Source organism: Enoplosus armatus, chromosome 3, assembly GCF_043641665.1.
Source record: "Enoplosus armatus isolate fEnoArm2 chromosome 3, fEnoArm2.hap1, whole genome shotgun sequence".
In the NCBI taxonomy this organism is placed as follows: Eukaryota; Metazoa; Chordata; class Actinopteri; order Centrarchiformes; family Enoplosidae; genus Enoplosus; species Enoplosus armatus.
In genome coordinates this window covers 16,969,501-16,991,184 of record NC_092182.1, presented here as the reverse complement: position 1 = coordinate 16,991,184, position 21,684 = coordinate 16,969,501, and the positions used below count along the sequence as shown (strand labels likewise).

The 21,684-nt window shown below is 41.7% G+C and overlaps 1 protein-coding gene across 5 annotated transcripts in view; it reads right to left on the bottom strand.

Moving 5' to 3' along the window:
- kcnab2a (potassium voltage-gated channel subfamily A regulatory beta subunit 2a) overlaps positions 1-21,684 on the bottom strand; it is a 38,343-nt gene that overhangs the window by 3,765 nt on the left and 12,894 nt on the right. Inside the window, exons 1-11 of one of the 5 annotated variants that reach the window (XM_070901887.1) lie at positions 20,579-20,790; positions 9,143-9,186; positions 8,769-8,806; positions 8,394-8,473; positions 4,944-4,988; positions 4,385-4,429; positions 4,090-4,133; positions 3,682-3,811; positions 2,095-2,182; positions 1,768-1,888; positions 838-932 (exon numbers count right to left, since the gene is read on the bottom strand). In XM_070901887.1, the coding sequence (XP_070757988.1) occupies positions 838-932; positions 1,768-1,888; positions 2,095-2,182; positions 3,682-3,811; positions 4,090-4,133; positions 4,385-4,429; positions 4,944-4,988; positions 8,394-8,473; positions 8,769-8,806; positions 9,143-9,186; positions 20,579-20,790 (942 nt within the window). Of the gene's footprint in view, positions 1-837; positions 933-1,767; positions 1,889-2,094; positions 2,183-3,681; positions 3,812-4,089; positions 4,134-4,384; positions 4,430-4,943; positions 4,989-8,393; positions 8,474-8,768; positions 8,807-9,142; positions 9,187-20,578; positions 20,791-21,684 lie in introns of those variants that run through there. The other 4 variants (XM_070901888.1, XM_070901890.1, XM_070901886.1 and 1 more) reach the window with 4 other exon arrangements.

Genomic DNA, 21,684 nt, shown 5'->3' with positions numbered 1-21,684 from the left:
CACCAAGATGGAGAGCTAGTTTCATGAACCAGGAGAGGTCTAATCGACAGTCACTGACACACAATCCACAGGTACACAACATGCCACTCCACTACAGGGACACATCATTGCTTTAAGTCAGGTGTTAGCTTCTGTCCTCGACTCACTTTTTTTGTTCAAATTCTGAATGTCAAAATCTTACTGTCAATAACGTAAATTGGACATAATGTGAAATCTGTGGTTGCTGATCAAATAGTGTTACTGCTCTCTTCTTGAGTTCATCTGTCACTTTAAAGTGAAATATTCCTCTGGGTTTCTGAGTGCTCACTGAATTAAATCATTAAAACTGCTCCTCCTGCTCATTAATGTTGTAATGTCTTATGCTCAGAGGAAAACCAAAGTCTTTCAAAACATGATTTTAGGTCACACGTGATTTGCCTGGAATAACATATTGAATTGCTTCATGATTCATTTACCAATTTAATTATTCAGTTTAAAAATTGTCGGTATCCAAATTTAAATAAATATGTACACGTGCTGCACTGCTATTGTTCGATGTGTATGCATTTTTGTGCTCATGTGCGTGAACTAAAATGCGTAAAGCCGACACCAGCTGGCAAGCGGTGTTGAACAGCTCGGGAAGAGGTAAACAGTGCATGGCGTCAGCATGGCACTGAAAACACACAGATACGTGAGGTGTGCACAGAGTTACAGAACCTGAAAGACACAAACACACGATAAACAAACAAACAAACAAACAACCAGCAACCGGTAGGGAAACACAGTGACACAGTGACACCAGCACGGATGATCAAAGCGGGATAAAGACGGGAAACAGCGAGAGCGCGGTGCGTCTACCTTCAGAGAGGCCCGAGAGTAGGGGGGCACCCTGCCGTCGTATTTCCCTGAGATGATCCCGCAGGCCAGGGGTGACCACGTCATGGCCCCCACACCTGAGAACAAGAGCAGGCGATCATCATCACAATCATCACTGACACCATGGCTCGCTTCCTCACAGAACCGTAGTCCTCACTTTGCCTTTGCTCGATCCCAGCGACACTAGGTCCCTGCCGCACAAGTCTGTTTCAAACTATCTCTTTTAAACTGAAGACGAGCCTTGATAGTTGTGTCAGGAAGGACTTTAGTGTCTTCTTGTTTGTCAGTCAAGTCACAGACTGCTGATAGGCCCTTTCGCAGCCATTTTGACATGTCAAAGCAGGGTAAACACAGGCGTAATAAAATGAATTATGGTCCCATTCTATTTAGTGTATCACAGCCATTCCAGTGAGCCAGCATGCCCTGGCCCACCTACTGGAAATGGAACAGGGCCATAATTCATTTCATCAAGTACACCCGTGTTTACCCTGCTTTAACACGTCAAAAGAACAACATACATAAGACTTGAACCCATTTAAGTCTGGATGAGCTCATGCAGTTTTACATGGACAGTGAGACAGATCTCTGTGGCTGCCGTAGCCAATGAGCATTCAGATCTCGAAAACAGGAACTGAGTGGATTTTGTTGAAATCTCTAAGAGATTTTAGTAATATGACGTCTGCTGAATCCCACATCATCATCCAGCTCGTCCTCTGGCTTGTGTGTCCGTACGCCACAAAGATCTTCATCGTCAGTTTATGTGAAATACTTTCTGTTCAAACTTTGTATTCAAAGCTCCACATTGTTTGTATGGAATTCATGTCCAACATACTGCTTGTGTAGCCCAACTGTACCTTAAAGAAGACATCAACCAATTCTCAATCCAAAGCCACAAATCCACCCACGGCTCACCTATCTTATGGAAAAGCTCAGGTAGCTGCACCTCCACCTTCTCTCTCTGGAACATGTGGTACTCAGCCTGCTCACAGATGGGAGGAATCTGGTTGAATTGTCGCGCCACAGAATACGCTTCCTAAAAGGAAAACAAGGAATAAAACAAGATTAGGCTCATACACAGTACAGTAATACATATTTAGTATAAAGAACATCGATGAACATCAAGACAACATCTTTGTGATGGAAGAAAAAAAACTCCTCAGGCCACGTTGGAAATTAGTATTCCCCTTGTGTATCCCAGATTGTTTGGACTGTTGTCTACACAGATACACTGAGTCTCACCATTATCTCCATTGGGCTCCAACGGGATGTTCCCCAGTACATGGCCATGCCTTGGTTTATCACGTGGGTCATTGCTCGAACCGTTTCTGCAGGTAAAAATACACAAACATGTCAAAAACACCGTCAATGCCGGAGTCACCGTGTTGTGTTTACAGAAGAGTATTTTCTCTACTCTGTGCCATAGAGGATCACTCTATTCAGAAGACAATGCCCTGTAACCATATGTGTATCTGAGCTGCTTTATTATTATAAAAGATGTATTTGTTATCATTTGCAATCCAAATGGACCGGTCCATTCAGGAGGGAAGTGGAAAAGCTGATTATGTTAATAGTGAGTGATTCATTCTGATGAGGATGCCATCTATTCATAACGAGGCACACTTGAATGACATTTGTGTAAAAATCCACAAGAGTCTGTCTGTTTTTGATCTGCAGCATGCTACAGGGGAACATAAAAAGAGCCCAGTGAAATGAATGAGAGGTGACAGGCATATGTGCACCAGTTCAAATCTTTAATCACAGACAGAGCGTCTTCACCAGGTTGACAAACTGACTAAAAGGCTACGTATTTTGAGCACAGAGGGTTAACAAAAATATGTTTGGTTCTATGAAATGTCAGGGATTAGGGTTTTTTTTCCATTAATGTGCTGACTTGCAGGCTTGACTGAATGTCGCGCAGATTAATCTCATGTTATTCTGTCAACACTATATTTTATCTAAAGCCATCAGATAGAAATTTCATTTTTACAGCCACATCTGACACTGTGTGACGACGGCGAATCTCACATTACCCAACTTTAATTTCCGTCTTTAGCCGACCAAAATATCAAGCGTATCTGATAAGGATCGGGTCCCAGACAAGACCAGGAGCACCAGAGTGCAATAAAAACAGGGGTGTGTTGCTGATGTGCCAACCAAATCAGCCCTCCTATCATCTAGTGGGTGCTTGGCTTAAGAGGGTTTCTCTGTAAACTGACAGAACAGCAGCTCACCTCCTCTTCACCCTGTGTGCTGCCCTTTGGCTACTTCCAGAATTAAATACACCAGATGGTCTAACCACTGTGGGTTTTGAAGACATAGATTCAAAGCTGTCCATGTGAACTGTGTGCAATCTTTTAAAAAGGGCATATGGGCAAAAGAATTGCCTCGACTTTTACGTCAAACACCAGCTACTTCTGACTAACGAGACACTAAAGTATTGTGAAAAGAGCCAGAGCCGGTGAGGCATCAAACTGAAGGCAGAAGGGTGACCTCTGACCGAACTCTAACCCGAGGGGGAACTCTGACTCGGGAGCAGATGCATACGGTGTGTAACCAGCTAAGCCCACACACAGTTAGCACTTTGCCATTTAAAGGTCTCCAGCATCAGTATCTATCCTCACTCTGACTGTGGAGGTGGAAGCACCGGGACAACATGCAGCATTTAAAAATAGATATTTCAGTTACAAGAGGTTTGTATATCTCCGCTTTGGCAGTAGTCATAGAGACTGAAAAGAGGTCAATTCTTTTTGTGTGTGCAATACGACAAAACACAAGGAAAACATGGTTAAGTGTGTGAGAGGGTAAGATAAAAAAATAGGTGATAATTCAAAAGCAAAAAAGGATACAGTAGAGACAATAGAAGAATTACCTTCCATTGGTGTATTAGGGTCCGGTCTGTTCGCAAAAACCACGTCCACATAGTCTAACTGCAGTCTTTCTAGAGAGGCTTTTAAACCTAGAAATAAGAACATCAGTTAATAAGTAAGAGTGAACCTCTGTACATTAATATGTTTTTCATATACTGCCAAGTAATTAATGTACAGGATTCTCCAATTATTTATTTTCACAGGGCTTTTGTACCCATACATTTCTTGGCAACTCCAATAACCCCAAGAGTGTGTCAATTATTAAAAATGCAGCTTTGATTCCCTTAAGCCAAAGCAACTAATTAGGAAGTATTTCGTTGTTGAAGTGTCTTCGTTTAATCCAATAATCTGCAGCGCTGCTACTTACCTTCTATAATGTGTTTTCGGGATAAACCTCTTTCAGTCTCCGCTCTACACACAAAAAAATAGACCTTAAGTTATAAACAATTACTTGAAATATGACTGGAACCACGGTAATATAATATCATATATTCTTTGTGAAATACGCTCTAGTAAATGTTCCAGCTTTATTGAAAGTGCCTGACAACAGATCAGTTCGGATGACACATGATCCCATTACCAGGAGCATCAAACAAGTCAGGAGGATCGTTTCTCATGTGGACATGCATGCAGAGCCAAAGAAGCAACCAGCCGAAACTTACTTTCCACCCCAGAAGATCTTTGTTGTTATCACCAGACTTGAGCGTCTGAAAAAAGAAAAATGAGCCTCATGTATTGGATTGGTGACATCTAAGGTCTACACAAACCTTATATTATGTGTGTTAACAGCGAGGATGAAAAGCTCCTACACATCCTTTGGGTAATCATGCATTTCTACCTTATTCTTTCAATGTCACACGCGCCCACATCCCACAATAAGTGTGACTGTGCCAGAGCTCGACCGCGCCAACGAATGTGTGCAATCTGCAGTGTTGCGGGCGTATATAACCTGACAGAGCTATACAAATGCCAATCTGGGACAAACAAAGTAGAAGACAAGGCACTAGAAGTTCATCCATTATTCAGCATCTTTGAGAAGGGACACAGGAGTGTGGGCATGGCACGGCCGCCCGCATGAATCTTTCATCTCCCTACCTTACCGTTACAGTTCACAACACACTGCCTCCCAATATGTGCAAGAAAAGAGATGACTCAAGATTAGGGAAGCTGACTGGGACGGAAATTAAAACCCACCAAACTCAATTAAGGTGTGCCTCATACCTCCATCCTTTCTTCTTTATGATGTTTCCGAGCACCACCTCTGCCCTGTGAAGCAGACGGAGAGAAGGCATGATTAAATAAAGATAGTCTTGAAATGATAAGAGCGTTTACGCCCGACTGTCTGAAAGAGGATTTCAAGCCCTAAATGAAAGAAAGCGGTCCAACTCTGCACACATGCTGTATAATGCATAAGAGAGCTTTCATTGGAAAGAGCTCCTGTTTAGGGCTGGTGAGTGTGGATTAGCTGCCAGGTCAGAGTCAGCGGGTCCTGGGCCCAGCTGTGCTGTGGAGCCACCACTATGTCACTCATTAGCAGCCACAGGGGTGCTAATGAGTGACATTATGATCAACATGGGGCTCATTAGGGATGGGCAGAAACCTGTCAGCAGGATGTCTCTCCAGTCCTCTCACTCTGACAAATAATGAGACACCTCCTTGTAAAAAAAAAAAACTGTTTCACATAAAAATGTTTTTGGATCAGATTTGTTTTGGATTCATTTTGGGTTCACTGATGAACAAAGCTTTCTGCTCTAATCAACTTTCAAATAAATTATGTTTTGTTGCCAAGTGTCAAAAGTGTGTTGAAAACTACAAGGACCATAATTTGTCTCACCTATGTCTCACCTATGGCATTAGTGCTGCTGCCAGTGGGTCTGTGTCGAGAGGCGAGACAGTCTGACATGTGGCTGTGGTAACGGACATTTTATAGGCAAAAAGATTAATCGAGAAGACCTGCAGATGAATCGATAGTCGTTAGTTGCAGGCGGAGTCTAGTTCGCGGGCACTGATAATCCCCTCCTGATGCTGCTGAAATGAAGTGATAAGCAGCGGGAAACACTGTAACGTGAACAAATCATCCAGCTCCATTTTCTGCCAGTTTGATATTTCATGCAAAAAGATTTTATTGTGAAGTTTTGTTTTGAAAAGTGTAAATCTTCACCTTCATCTCCACCTGGTATTTTGTTTTATCTTTGTTCTCCATGACAGGATGAGTTATTGGAGGTTAATGATCTTCTCTACGTGACTCTTCACAAATTTTGCTGCACCATGCTGTATATTAATGTTATTAAAACTTTGCAGGTACTTACAGTATGTACTGTTCTATGGATGCCTGTAAAGGGTTAGTTAGGATGTATGAAAACACAAAGAACTCAAAAATATATGAATGATATTACTTTTTTTCTGTGTTATACTAAATCCTGCATATATGTTTTTATGATTTATTTTGTTCCTCTCGTCAGTTATTAAAAAGGTAAATTCATCTTTCTTCTTCCTCGTGCCTGGTACAGTCTGCTGATCCAACAAGCAGCACTATGACTAGCTGTTTCAGACCCTGCCAGCTGGACGCACACCTTTTTAAACAACGAGCACTCAAGCACTCCCTTGAGAGAAATAATGTGTGTGTTTGTGTGCATAATAGTGTGTGTGTCACTGGCAAACACCCACACAGTGCACTGTGTGTTGCCCTTCTGAAATGTGAGTAATTTGAGAGCCCAAACATAAGGTACAGTGTGCCTTGAGCAGGTCGACTTTCTTCATCCATCCATTAATTAGGTCTTTATTCCAGTGCAGAGTCGATGTTATGACTTACGGCAGAAGCCATGACATAATGCTGCATTATTCATGGTTTTATAATATTTTATTACTTTCAGATTTCTCTGTAATTATGCGTCCAATTTGTCACTGGTTTCACAAAACATCATGCAATTACTATGCATCTAGAGCAAAATGTCTAAGCCTGAAAGAAAATGAAGAAGGAAATTCTGTTCTGCCAGAATTACTCGCATACTTTTAAATGCTTTGACGCTATATGTGTTTGCTGATAAGCACAGCATGTTTATTTGTGCAATTACACATATTTATTTATATTTCTGAGAAACAGTAGCCTGCATATTGGGATGGATATGTCAATTAAGAACCACAATCAATATCTAAATATCTCTGTGTGTTGAACGTTTGTGACTGTTTATGTTTTGTAGGGCAAAAGCCAGAACAAACATGATAAACAGGCTGCCAAGCGCTGTGCGTGAGCAGAGCGAGGAGAGTGAGCACAGCTTACAAACCTCGTTTATCTGTCCACGCTCGCAACACAGAATCAACATTACGGCTGTACAGCCACCAACACCACTTCACGTTCTGTGAGTCTGACTGATGAGGGAATCGCAATAAGCCAGAACCAACGACTTCACATGAAAGCTTTTTCCATTCTGATGTGCAAAGTGCGTGATTTGTTCTACCCCTGTGTATGAGTGTAATATAAGCTCCTCAGAGCTGCTTTGCAGGGGAAGCTGTCAGGATTAACACCTGTGCAACACATACTGAGCTGGGTGACATGCTGTCACACATGTGCACGTGCTGAATAGATTTGTCCTTTCTGTCGAACCGTGGTTTGTTTTTAACGGTAGCACGATGATCAAAGTCAGAGTTGGCAATACTTCTGTGTCAAAGATCAACTTTTTCTGGCTCCATCCTAAAACAACAAGGACGACAGATTGTTGAAAGCTCCCCAGAACAATGAAGCATGTAGTGATGACGTTTAGCAGACAACAGCTGTTGAGGCCTTAGATGAGGAAAACCACTGAGACCTACTGCATGTTTCTGGTCTTTTTGTTTTCCTTTCCTCTCCTCACTGGCACTCTGACGCATCTCCCCAAACATAATAGCAATGCTAGAATATTCTTGGGAGGATTAAAAAAAAGGACTTGGTGCAGTTAATCAGAGATACTGTTTGAAAAGGATAATCCCTTAGATTATTTCAAAGCACCCAAATTACTACAAAGCCAGATTAATCCATGCTAGAAGTTAAACCAGCACTACATACAGCAATAAGGCAAGCCAATGCTGAGGTTTCTTAGGTTAAAAATATCATCACTGGCTGTAAATTTAGACCAAGAATATGAATATCTGACCGCTCATGAATGTCACTGCAACAATGACAAGGTGTTGATGAAAAGGACGACCCTGATTTCAGGTCTAAGATCAAGGACAGAGACATTTATCTGTTGTGTCCCTTAAAAAAGGTCCCTGGAACTACTTTCTGCCAGCAAAATAGACCCAATGAAAACAGACACATTGCTGATGAGTTTTTTTTGTAATTTTTCAAAACTTAATCTCTGAGTTGCTAAAACAAAATTCCATTTACCCCTGTTGTTCTCAGATCAAGCTGAAACTATCTGCATGTCTACACACCCACAGTAGTGTAAAATATGCATATTACCATGAGTAGAGACTGACTTCTTCAGAGCACAAGTCTGGATGTAGCATGTAGTATTTACATCCTTTCTAATGCCCTGAATATTTTCTTGCGCCGCAGTGGATAACGCTTGCACCCGACACTCACCCTGTCACTTATACATTATCTCTAACTGGTGCTTTTATAATCAGTAACACTTGGTAATATTTGGTGTGACTGCTCACTGCTAAGTCACCTGTGGCACAGGATATACTCACTTCCCAGCAGCGTAGACCTCCGCTGTGTCAAACAGATTGATGCCATTTTCATAGGCCAGAGTCATCAACTGCTCTGCCATCTGTTGAGAGAGCAGGGGAGAGGGAACAGAGAGGGGGAAGCATGGGGTGAGAGACCACTGATGCGAGGTGACTTTTCAATTAATAAACTTCCTTTACAACACTAAAGAAGGCTGCGATGGCTTTGCCTTCCTCTAACATGTGTTTACTCTCTGGCTGTTGACTCCCTTTGGCAGTATGTTTTCACTATAAGTAAAAATAGGTTTCTTGAGCAATCCAGGATGTGCCAGATCATATGGAGGGTTTCTATTCCCAAGCTTTGACTGATGGAAGATGACAAAACCCATCTGCTCTCACCTCATCCGTTATCTGTCCACCGAACGTCACCCATGTTCCTACAGAGGATGACAGGGAGGTGGGGGTCAGAGTATAAGTACATAAACACACGTGCACACTGATGAGCAAGTGAACAGTGACACTATAAGTTCTGCACAAGTGATACTGCACATGCTGTACAAGAAACAAGCTAAGAAAAGACATTTTATAACCTCTGCAGAGCCACTGGAACTTTCCACTGAACATATATTTTTACACTGTGTACATACACTCTTTTCTCTCTATTTAAAGATAAAGGACCGTGAGGTTGTGAGTTCCCCTCGCAAGTCTGTTATGCAAAGACTTTGGGGTGCAGCAAACTTCTCAGTGTGTCTCATGATCCAAGAGACTCTTACCTAATCCAAGGCAGGACACCCGCAGGCCCGACTTCCCAAGGTTTCTGTCAAAACAGAGAGAATTACATTAACATTAATGCAGCACTGAGGTGGCAGTGATTTGTGATATTTTGCACTCCGGCGGTGGCTATGGCCATTAAGAGTAGGACTTCAAGCCTCATTTTTAACTTTGATTGATTGATAAACATAAAAATAAACAACCCTATCACTCTTCCGTAATGTGAGACACGTCTGTTCTCACAGCAGTGGAAGCTCACAGTCAAGGAAGCTGAGAAGAACAGGGCTTTGTGTGATGATTTGAAGTCAGCCTAAGTCTACTGCAGCACTGACACATGTGGATGGGTGAGGAAGGACGGTAACACGTGTGCTGACATGGAGAATATGTGTGTATGCGTGTGTGCAGTGAAACGTCAGGGGAAAGTCGGAGACAGGAAGTGGGTCTTAAGCAGGCCCACCATGACATCCACGGAAATTTCTCACGGCACACCAGGATCCCTCAGCCTCCATCTGACGAAAATCCCCCACAGCAACGTGGAAGCCTGACGACTCACAACAACTTGTTCCTAAAGCTGGCGTCTCTGAGCCTATCACAGCCCAAACAGACCCCTCTGCTGACAATCACAGCTTTGGTTGGCTCTTTGATTCCTTTGTGCAAGCTTTTCAACTTTTCTAAGTCTATGGTTCCTAGTTAAAAGGCAACATCACAACAGATTTGTTATGAGCACTGACGTAACTGATCTGGTTGAATTGGCCTGATCTATCTAGGAATTTAAAGTGTATCTTCAGTCTTCAATATGTATCTCTGATCTAATAAATGATTAAGATGTACAAACTGAAGCGTACATCTTCTGGTCAACCTCCTTCAAGAAGATAAGCTTGCAGCGTAAAGAGATAAAAGAAATGTGGCATCAGAGATGATGTAACATGTGCAGGAGTCAAAGTGAGCGTGTGGGAGGATATCTAATTTATTTTTATAAGACTGCTTGTATAGAAATACAGTTGAAATGAAAAGGAGTAGAGAGGGAGACAGAGGATAGGTGTGCTGTGTGTGTGTGCAGATGTGTGTGTTACATGACTGCGCTTGTGACTGCATGTGTGAGTGGGACTGTGTGCGTGTGTGTGTGTGTGTGTGTGTGTGTGTGTGTGTGTGTGTGTGTGGGGGTGTTTTGTGAAGCCATGATAAGATTGCTGAATTGCTGCGGTGACTAACAAAACACTTCTTTCAATGTGGTCTGAACACAGAGTCCAAAAACACTGACTAAAGCATTTAAAATAAATATGGAAATCTCAACAGTATCACATCCCCTCTAAGTAGGCTAAGTGGGCTACATTTGTGTTGTAGTAAAACAAAAAAAAATGTTTTACGTTTCTTTTTGATGAATCTCCATATACAGTACTTTCTATTTTGGAAGAGTTAATCCCATTAAATGTTCACTACATCGTCCAACATCATTAGTTCCACTCTTACTTCACTGAACCTCCACGGATGTTAGCAGAGTCTCTCCATTCATCGATATTCTTTGTTTTCTTTTTCAAAACTGCATATCACAGCAAAAATCTACCATTCTCTGAGCCTTCAGAGGTTTCAGTGAGACTGAGCAGTATTGAAAAATAATGAAATCATATCCAGTTTGTGTGTTTTGCAAGCAAAGCATTTGTGTCGAAACTTATTTTCCACAAAGAGCCTCATTAAAAAGCTCTTATTTGGTCAGTGAGGTCTGTAATCGTGTTACAGTTTGAATCCGAGAGCCTGATGACGTCATGTATGGGAGCCCACTGACTTATAAGCAAACACAGTCAGTCATGAGGGAGAGGAGAGAGTGATGAGAGAATCTAGTGGGACCACGTGCCCTTACGATGCACTGCGGTGACAAGGTTAACACAAGTCCCCTCTGGCAAACCACTGGAGCTGATCTACAATTAACTGCCTCTTAATTGCAAAATATCCCCTTGGGGGGGGGGCTGCTTGGCGTCACAAACTGCGATAACGTGACACGTAACACTCAAAATTCTGCCGACTGCATCCGGCTTTAGTAGAGTTCGTCTCTAAACACTGTTGTGTGTGGTAGAGTGCCACTGTATATTCTGTTTGAAGCTTTACACTATTGCAGATTTAAACACCTAATGTGATTAAATGTGCTTAATATGTTAATAAATGGTGCATAGCATGTTCAGGAAACGAGATGCACAGTAAACCTGTCTAATTAGATAAAGTGGGAGCAACTGTATACGCACGTTTCTAGAGTTGCAGCAGTTTCATCCGCATGTGTCGGGGCTTATCACAAAGCGAAGATTACTGTTTTAGTGTTGCATAAGCGTGCTTTAACCATGAATACTGCACATACAGTACCAGTGCATTTAAGCACTTCTCCAAACCTAAAAATAAGTGACAAGGATATCAGAATACACAGCTCTGCCCTTGCCATTGTTCTCATTGTGAGGATGTCCCTTTGTCAGCACATTGTTGTGTTCAATATTTTACCGCACTGGCCTTGAACACTTGCATTGTGTGTTGCTGCAATGACCCTCTGCCAGGGCCTGGAAGCAGGCAGGGGTCAGGTTCCCACTGAGCCCCAGCAGACCAGAACCACAACAGTCAAGTCATCTCTCTCACGCCCTCCTCAGTAATGAAGGAGACAGGTACAGGACAGCACAGCAACACCACTGCAGCCGCAGGCACAAAGCCGGATGAGATTCAGTGAACAGGACACGTAGTGGCCCTAGCACATGTCCAGTAGGATTGTTTTCTTTGAAATACTAGTTAACCTTTCTCTGAGGTTTCTCATCAGCCTTCTGATCCCATCAGCCTGAAGCCCAAGTGGACAAGGCAAGGGTTTTCATTGTGGTATGTTGGCTTATTTGATTAAGGCTGGCTTGGCGATCTATTTTGAGCTTGTTTACACAAAGGTTGCATTTCACTTTAGCTTGACATAATGAATCCTGCATGTCTACGTCAATCATTCAGCTGCTGACTTCTGGCAGCTATTGATGGACGTTGACCTGTGGAAGAGAGTGGAGATGGTTTTTCCCCCATCAAGGTCAACATAAGGCAGGGAATATCAGAGGTCACCTCAGAGTTTCTTTCAGTCATTTATTATTGATTATTGGGGTATTGTCTCCAGAAGAAAAATATGAAATAGAAGCGAGAAAGATGTGTAATAGTGGGACGTCTACACAGCAACAGAAAGTGTGCACAGATACACTGTTTGTCATTGTTAACAAACAGTGCTCTGCTAACGCAAAGCCTGCTGGTAGCTGAGCCATTGTTCCACTATATTCTTGCCTATAGTTAGTTTAAGTACTGCTAACTGCATAATTCATCTTGTCAATATGGCATTTTATTCACACAATTCCCCAAACCTTGGGAGGGGAATTAACAACCTGAACAGTGAAAAATATTTTACCAACAAAACAAAGACAAACATTCAAGGACAAAAAGCAAGCACCATTAGATGCTCGTCTTTGATATGTGGCACATGCACAGCACGCAGGAAAATTATCACCACAGGTGTAATTGTTGATGTAGCCAGACGTTTTCTATCTATCGAGGTCTTAAATGTGTCATTTCCCATAACTGACACACTCCTCAGTTGGGGCGATCAATTACCTTTAAACAAACACAGTAGTGACCGCTTCGGACCAATCAATACAAATTTAAAAATGCCTCAAAGACACATTGACATGCATAATTTCCTTATGATTTGTGACACTACAGTCTGGGTTGTCTTGAGATATTGAGCAGGACGACAATGCTCTAACAAACAATGTGATGAAAACAAATCTGTCTTTTGACCATGTGATTCAGAATCCCTAATAGCACACTGTTTAACTCAGTAAGACAGAAAACACAAACCTGCTAGAGACAGCAGCACAAACAACAAATCTCAATACATTCTCAGGATGGGAGTCGTGATGAGTTCAGTCTACTGTTGCACCCTTTAAATCATAACTTAACTAAATGCCTATAATGCCAAATCTGCTGTTGTGTGTTTTGATTGATATTAACGTGCGGAGCAGATCTACATCAATTCTTTCCAGATTAAAAGCTCTATACCAAGATGTACTGGTTAAGTCTTGGTAAGGGGTTTGAGAGCGGAGCATCAGGAAGGACTACAGGCATGAAGCAGGTAGACTGAGTGGGAGAGAGGCCTTAAAGTCAATGTGAAGTCAGTGGACAGGACAGGGTGATGAATGAAGAAACAAGGTCATGGAGCTGTAAAGAGGAACGTGTTGAGAGATATGTTCACTGAGCAGAACTATTAATACTCCCCAACCCGTGGCTTCAACTTCACAAAAACACACACACACACTGAATGCCACCAGCTCGTGTTGGCTGCAGGTGGTTTCCTCCTCCATTCAGGTTTATGTAACATCCAGTCCACTTAAAGGAACGGAGGGGGGAGCGACAGTGGAGAACTTGGATATTGGATCAGAAATGTCCTGACTAGGCAATAAGAAAGAGGAGGAACAGGGTGAGCCACTTTGCTCTGAAAAGCTGCTTCCACACAATGACTGCGATTAAAGGAAGAGTTCACCCAAAGATTTCAATTTCTCCATAATCTGCTTCTCTTTATCAGCTGAAGCTTAATAAGCATACAGTATGCTAGACCTGTTTATCCAATTATCTTCAGTGCACCTCGTTGGTATGAAACATGAATGGTTGCGTGCTCTATTGTGCACATCCTACAGCATTTCTACCACAAGGCTCTGTTCACTTGCTGCCAGCTGGATGACCTTTATTTGTAACTCAAAAACAAAAAGACTCAACTCTTGTTTTAGATAAAGCCCAAGATGGATTTGCGGGGGTGAGTTGTGACTGGAGGTGAATGGATAAAGACTTTTTTTTCCTGAGTTAAACTGTTGTTTTAAAAAGGTATCTCAAGTTTGACATTTTGGGAAATAAGGTAATCCGTTCTCTTGCCAAGAGTTAGATGAGAAAGTCAATAAAGGAGGTACAAAGCCAGAGCCAGGAAACGATTAGCTTAGCTCAGCATAAAGTCTGGAAGCAGGAGGAAACACCTAGTCGAACTCTGTTCAAACTAGATACCAACACCTCTATTTATCTAGCTCACTATTTAATATGTTATATTCTGTTTATTTAATCCATTCCTTTGAGTTCACACCTCAACACAGGGCTATACCCTTATGGAAGATCGTCTAAACTGTCATTGTTGGAGACCCTTACAAACAAACAACAAGTCCAAATCGACCCCTGACATCTCACCTAAACATGTAATATCATGTGAGACGTTTAAACAGCCATTTTATATGTATATATACATATGTATATATATATATATATATATATATATATATATATATATATATAGAGAGAGAGAGATAAGATCCTTTATCTCTCATGGAAGCCATTAAATGAACACACGCTCAGTTATACACTGTATACTGGTATTTGCTTACAGCGCCATATTTGACAACAGCCTGAGAACACGTCAAATGTGATTTCATTCAGAGCATGCGACCAACTTCATACATACAGCAGCCAGAAACACAGAGCCACTGGCGTTGAAGCACTTTAAGACAGTTGTCAATGGCAGTTTTTTTTTTTTTTACTTGGGCATAAACAGATTGTCGGCTCAGAGGGTTTTCCTGAGGCTGAATTTGTTTTTCTTCTAACTCGGCCGTTTTCAGAGGCTCTTGTCTGGGGATAAATCTGCCAGTGCCCGCAGGGATGGAAAATCTTCTGCTATATGCTGGAGAGGAACGAGGGAGAAACTTATTAGAACCTGTGGGGGAGTCCAAGTCTTATACTGTAATGTCACACTGAGCTGTGCTCCAACATCCTGACACGCTTTTAAATTGAATATCGTAGCCAAAGGATACTGATGGAGAATATTCACCGACAATGCCAAAAGATTTAATGTATTCTATAATCCTGAATTCAACAGAAAAATGTCTTTAAAAAGGTAAGAAACAAGCTGAGCTTAATGCATTGAAAGAAAGTAGCAAACAAAATGACAGAAGTACAACAATTAGGCGATTCATGGATCAGTAGATTGAAATTTGCTCCAGCTTCTAAAGTTTGAATATTTTCTTTCCTGAGACTTCTATGATGCAAACTGAATATCTTTAGGTTTTGGACTGATCATCAGTCTGGCATTTTATGAACAATCGTTTCATTGAGAAAACAATAAACAGATTAAATGAAAATAATCGTTCACAATAATCACAAATAAGCTAATTAGAGGTATTTATATAAAAGGCCCAAAGTGTACTAACTAGCTTGTACAGCAAGAGACCACATTTCTGATTAAAAAAAGAGACAGCATTGGGCATTATATAGATTTAGAGCAAACTGGTGCCATCTGCCTATTGTAAAAATAAAAAATGTAGGAGGTTAAGTATTCATAATACACATGACTAAGCATGATGCTGTGGGGTGGATGGGGTTTTTCCCTGCTGGCCTATGCTCTACTATTTTCTGAAGTAAGCTAAAACTCTGGCCTCCTGCTACAGTCTTCCTCAATCACTGCCTTACACGTTACGTAACATGCAGTTGAAATGCTTCTCATGCAGAAAGAAAAGCTAAATACAAATTTCATTGTCAAAACAAGTCTGTTGATTCAGTGCTCTTTTATAAATCTAAACCCGTCTCCTCACTGCTGAATGACAGCTTTCAGTAACCTCACACAGAGCATTTGAACACATAAATACCGACCTTTGGACTAAATCTGTATTTTTAGCATGCTATACTAAGCCCAACAATCATGTGTAACCCTTAAGGAAAAATTTAATAATGATATAATAATATGAAATTCCAGCACACATACATTATGAAACAGCATAAACTGACTACAACTCAGATACTGAGTGAATAAAAGACTTGCCTCTTCTTGGCAGTGTATAACTGAATTAATATATCTGGGCTATTATTAGAGCATTTAAGAAAATAACATGCAGAGAGAAATGAGTGGTGCTAAGACAGACACACAGACACACACAGACACACACAGGCTCTAATTAAACTCTATCAGTGAGGCAAAGAAAGAACAGCTGTCTTCATTTTCTCCTTCAACATAACACAAGTGTGTCTCTCTAATGCCGACACGTTTGTAGACACATAGGCAAAATATTCCACAACAACCCCCCCAATCTCACTCACTTTCTTATACACCAACACTGACCAAGCCTCGATGCATACAGTGAAACAGACCACATCAATAAATGAACCATCCCACCGTTTTTGGCAATTTCTCTCCACATGCCCAGAGCAAACAGATGGCGAATGTTTGGTGCACATTTAAGATGGTACCTAAGTGGCTACTGTGGCCTGAAATCTGTGGCTGTGGATGAGTCTTACTATTTACATCAGAGTGGCCAAAGTGTACTGCTGTATGCGTGTTCCTGTTCAACTACCACAGTCTATTTATGATTCATATTTCAAGGGGGAGTGCAGGCTGTGGAAAGCTGGCTCCCTGATGAAGAGCCCTCAGAATGCAGGAAAACGTCCCAGCATGCACCCACACTCACGACGCCCCGAATCTCACACCCACAGCTTTTGTCACCCAAGACTGAGCGGTACATGCTTTTGCATTTGTGTAACAAAATGTTGGGGAAGAAAACGGTGCTGAGTTTCATCTTGCTTAAAAATTTCCTGACAAGGACAAAAAAAACAAAAACCTTCCCATAGTTAAGCACCAACGATTCAATTTTCTTTCTGCAAATACAACTAATAACACAATAAGGAAACATTAAACCTGTATACGGATAATTGATGTGTACATGCAAGTTGCATATGCAAATCTTTGACATTCTCCTCCCGTTTCTGTCCTTATAAATTCTGCCATCTGTTACGTCAAGTAACTTCAAGCCGCACTAAGTGAAGACAACTCTGGGGACAGGCTTTTTTAAGGCGAGTCTTATCTTGGTCATTGATGATGATACATCACAACTTCACACAGCACAGTGGTGGGATTTAAATGCCATCCGCTTACACAACACTGCCAGTAGCTATTTACTGTGGCTGTGATTCACTGTCAACTTTACAACCAAAAGAGGACCTACAGAGATGCAAGGAATCCTACTGACAGTCTGGGCTAAGGCGAGTTACTTGTAGATTTACACCAGGGTAGGAGGTGAGTCAGCTCTGATTTACGTGGCCACAGCAGAAAACAATACTGAGTGCAACACAGCAGAAGGGCTTTGGAGCCGATACAAACTGTGACAAAGAACAATACCATGCCTTGACAAAAAAAAAAAATCCTCCTAAAGCACAAATGTCATCCACAGCAGTTTATGTGAGCTCTTATATTTAGTCTGCACAAAGCACAAAAATGGCAGTCCAACCGAAAAGTGATACATACTGTATTCGTACTAATTCGCCTCAGCATTTCTGTGCAGCAGTTTATTTGCCTCACCTAAGCAAATAGGTCTTGTAAAGGTGAGTAATTTCTCAAGACCCTTCCTTCTTGGTTTGGTTGCTTGAGAGAGGAGCTGATAACCAGACTGTGAAAAGCAGGGGCTTTATGGGATTGACTCCCCACCTGAACTGCCTTCCCAATCTCACAGATCTTCTTCCATTCCCTGAGCAAGACTACTTTACATAATCATAAGCCATTTTGTGTGCATCATTAATTCAGTCCTGACTGAAGCCATTTAATCATTCCATGGAGGAGGTGCGGGCTCTCACTGTCGAGCTTGATGATTTTAACCAGTCGTGTCATGCAGGCCCGGTGTCACATTACAGAACGGCTCAGTCTGCGGCGAGGAAGCCCACTAAAGCCGCCGCAATCCCTCCGTACCTTGAAAAAAAACCTTCACTTTGACGGTTTCCTTGGCCTTGTGGGGGAGGTCACTTCCAACCTAACCTGCATCCTCGCCCATAGATGTAGAGTCTTGATGCAAGATCAAGGCTGCCACTCAAGGAAACAGAGAGGACTGAATGCAAATGAGGCTGATCTGAATTTCACACTGCTTTTCTGCAGTGTGGATAATCGTGGAAAGTTTTGTTGGGTGGATGAGCTCTGATTGTATTCTTTTGGGAGACAGTTATGAAACCACTAACCTCTTCAGCTGGCAAAATTAAAAACTGAAAGAAACAAAGTCGAAAAATCTTGTGCAAGGATGAAAAGAGAAATGCATGGCCATTTTAAAGGGCTTGCAAGCTTCAACTCCGAGAGGCACGCTTGAGAGATACACAGTGACATGAGCACAGATCACTGTACTTCCTCTTGGGCATAGTGCCTACACCAGCATTAACCTTAGCACTCTCCCTTTCTCTCTTTCACTCTCTCCTTCCTTCCCTTTCATTCGCATCTCTTCAAAGCCACAAAACACTATGCTGTACCCTCGGTGCATGCATCTCTGAGCCTCACGCTGCATTTAGGCCTGCATTACCTTCAGTTTACATCACACACGCGAACGCAGCGCCCGTTATGTACTTTGGACTACACTGCGGAAGCAAAGAACACAAACAGCCGCTGGCCCCCCGAGCTGAAAATGATTTTACTCATTCAATATCATTAGCCTCAATAATGACAGTGTGCCAACATGGCGAGGCTGCCGCTAGCAAATCAGATGCAAAGCATTTCAATGTGCCTTCAGACAACAGTACTGAGGATGGGTAGTGTGCTTCCTCAAATCAACGCACAATCTTAAGTTTGAACCACTAATTTTCTGTTTTCTTCTTTAGGTTTGCGGCTAGAAAAACATTATTTGAAAAGATAAGCTGTTTTAATACCACTGCAGAAACAAATATCTGCACATAAGGTCTAATATCACTCTCCAGTCAAGAAGTGTGTTCAATTAGTTTCATTTTCCATCACAAAAACTAGCAATATCTTTTAGCAAAAAGACAGTACGCCTTGGTAACACTTTGCTACACAAACCAAGGCTGGAAACATGAAGACTGTTACAATATGAATCAATATTTTCATATATCACACAACATGAAGTTGTTAGTTAAAGTATGAATGAAAACTTACTGCAGCTGTACTAGAATGAAGTACATGGATGCATACTAAATTCAACATTTCATGTCAAACAATTGTCTTTGGTAAGCAGTTGAGTGACAGGTGGGAAAACATACAGAGAGCAAGTTATTATTGCAAAGTAACTCCTGACAGGCTGAATGAAGTCTGCGATACAAAGCAGATACATTGCATTAATGGCCAGCAGATCATAACGTTCTGTACCTCAAAAGTAATTTTCTCACCAACACTGCTTACAGATTGTGTCCTCCACTACTCTCCAATTTGGCATTCACTCTTCTACCCTCAGTGCTTCAATATGCATTGAAAGATATTCCACTTCATAATCTGCGCCTTCTTCAGCCCTTGTGTAAAAACTGGAATAATTTGAATAATTCACAACAAAAAATAGAAGACATTTGCATTTTGTTTTTCTCTTTTCTGCAGATAAACCTTTGCGTAAATGTTAAATATGTGATATGGCAGATAAAGCACAGTCATTAGTCTTCATGTCTCTTGGGGCTTCTACACACGAACAGGCTAAATAATTATAAAATACTAAACCTTTTATCCACCACGTCACACAACAGACCTGTAAATACTACAACAGACCAGTAATCAGTAATCAACTGATTGTAAAGTGACATGATGCTGCAGTGAATATTTATCTCACCCCTTCAATGTTGCGGGCAAAAGCTATCATTATGCAAAGTGTTTGTTTCCACTGCATGTCAGGGACACACGTTAATATGACATGATGGGTTACTCTAATAGTGACAACTGACTTTATGTAGCTTTTCTTTCAACGATTGTAAATACATCTGATATGAATATTTCTGCTATAATTTCAACAACAGGATCTGCAGTGATATCTATATAAGAAATTAAAAACTAAGGGATTATCAGTTTAAGGTAAACAAACACAAAAAAATGTTTTTTATGATTCTTCTAGGAAACTAATCTGGGAAAATACTACTTAGTTCCCCCTTGAAAGCTGAACAAATGCAGCGTGCTGTACTCCGTTTGTAGTTCTCGTTTGTCACTCCTGCACAGAACGGATTAGACATCAAGGGCCACTGACTAAATTCAAATTACATGCCAGCCACTTAGTCTTACCAATTACGTACAAAGATCAGATAAAATTGCAAATCTGTACTTCCGAGTTCTTGCCGTCTTTGAGGTCCCACTTGATAGGTAAATACAAGTTTGGGGAGGTTAATTAATTTAGTTAGTGTTACAATGAAGCACTTCTGTTAACTGTCATCAATCTGAAACAGGTGGGGTTTAGCAGGAGGGAGAACGGAAGACAAACTAAAGTGGAAAAATGGGATGTCTTCTCTGTGATGTATTGGAGCCTTAGCCAAAGAATTTGACGGCCATCATTCAAAATCGACTTTAGCAGGGGGAAGACAAATCCTGCAGTTTAAGATCCATTCACATATTTTATATAGGTCAGAAGTTTTTTGGGCCAAATGTATAGCTAGCAGTCAAAACTTCAGACATGTCCTACCTATACTTCATGCCAGTCCTCATGCTTTGCTCGCTGGAGGAAGGCACACTCTGAACAGAGAGTTGTCCAAGACTGCGAGCCACCATCGCCACTGCTCTGAACTTGCTGCGGGTGCCTGTGTTGGGGCTGTTGGCGTTCTGTCGATTTAGCCGGTCCTCTGTGGTTCGGCTCACCCCACCACGATGGTCCGTGCACACTAATGACACCTGCATCCTGGCTTTTGGCCGGCCGGCCCAATTGCAGGTACTCTAATTAAACCAGGTACGGCAAACTCCCAAAGGTGGAAAGTCTGAGGATCCTCTGAAGAGCGTGAGACAGTCTCTAGGACGTAAATTACTCCAAATCCAGCCTCACACACTGTGCCTCTGTTAGAAATCACTAGTGACTGACCAGCTCAAAAAAAAGAAAAAGAGGGGCAGAAGGGTGGGAGGGCAGATCAGAATGTATTCAAACAGTGAAGGACCGCTGATCAGGTGAAAACAAAATCCTCTCAAAGGAAGTTCAAATCCAAGCACAACATTACAGCCTCTCTGCCTCAGCTGGTGTGAGGAACAAATGTGCAATCACTGCAGACTTCAGACACACAAGACGCAAGTCCTGTACAAAGCTATAAATAAAAGACAAAAAGCAAAATCTTAAAAACGTCTGTCCAAAAAAAGCAGAGCTTGTATGAATTTCCCTCTGCAAGTTTTTCCTTGATTCATCTGGGTGTCCTCTCGCTTTGTCTATTAATCAGAAGCTCATCAGAGGCTGACAGGCAGATTTAGAGTCTTGCAATTTCCTTTTAAAGCTGAGCTCAGTGCTAGAGATAACACCTCTTGCCGCCAAGCTTTAAGAGTGGAAACACATAGATCCACACAAAGAGATGGAGAGAATAAAACACGAACACACAGTTCCAGGAGGTTTTCATCTCCCCTTCTGAGTCCGCCTTGACAGTTGCACTGGCTGCTGAATATTCTACTGAACTACTGCACGTTAGCAAAAGGGCAACCTCATATTCACTTCCCAGCTCTGACCGTTGCCTGGATTAAACTTACATCTGTATGCCTTGTGCTCAGCATTAAGCGGCACAGTGCACGCAGGCAGAAGATGGGAGGAGAGAGAGA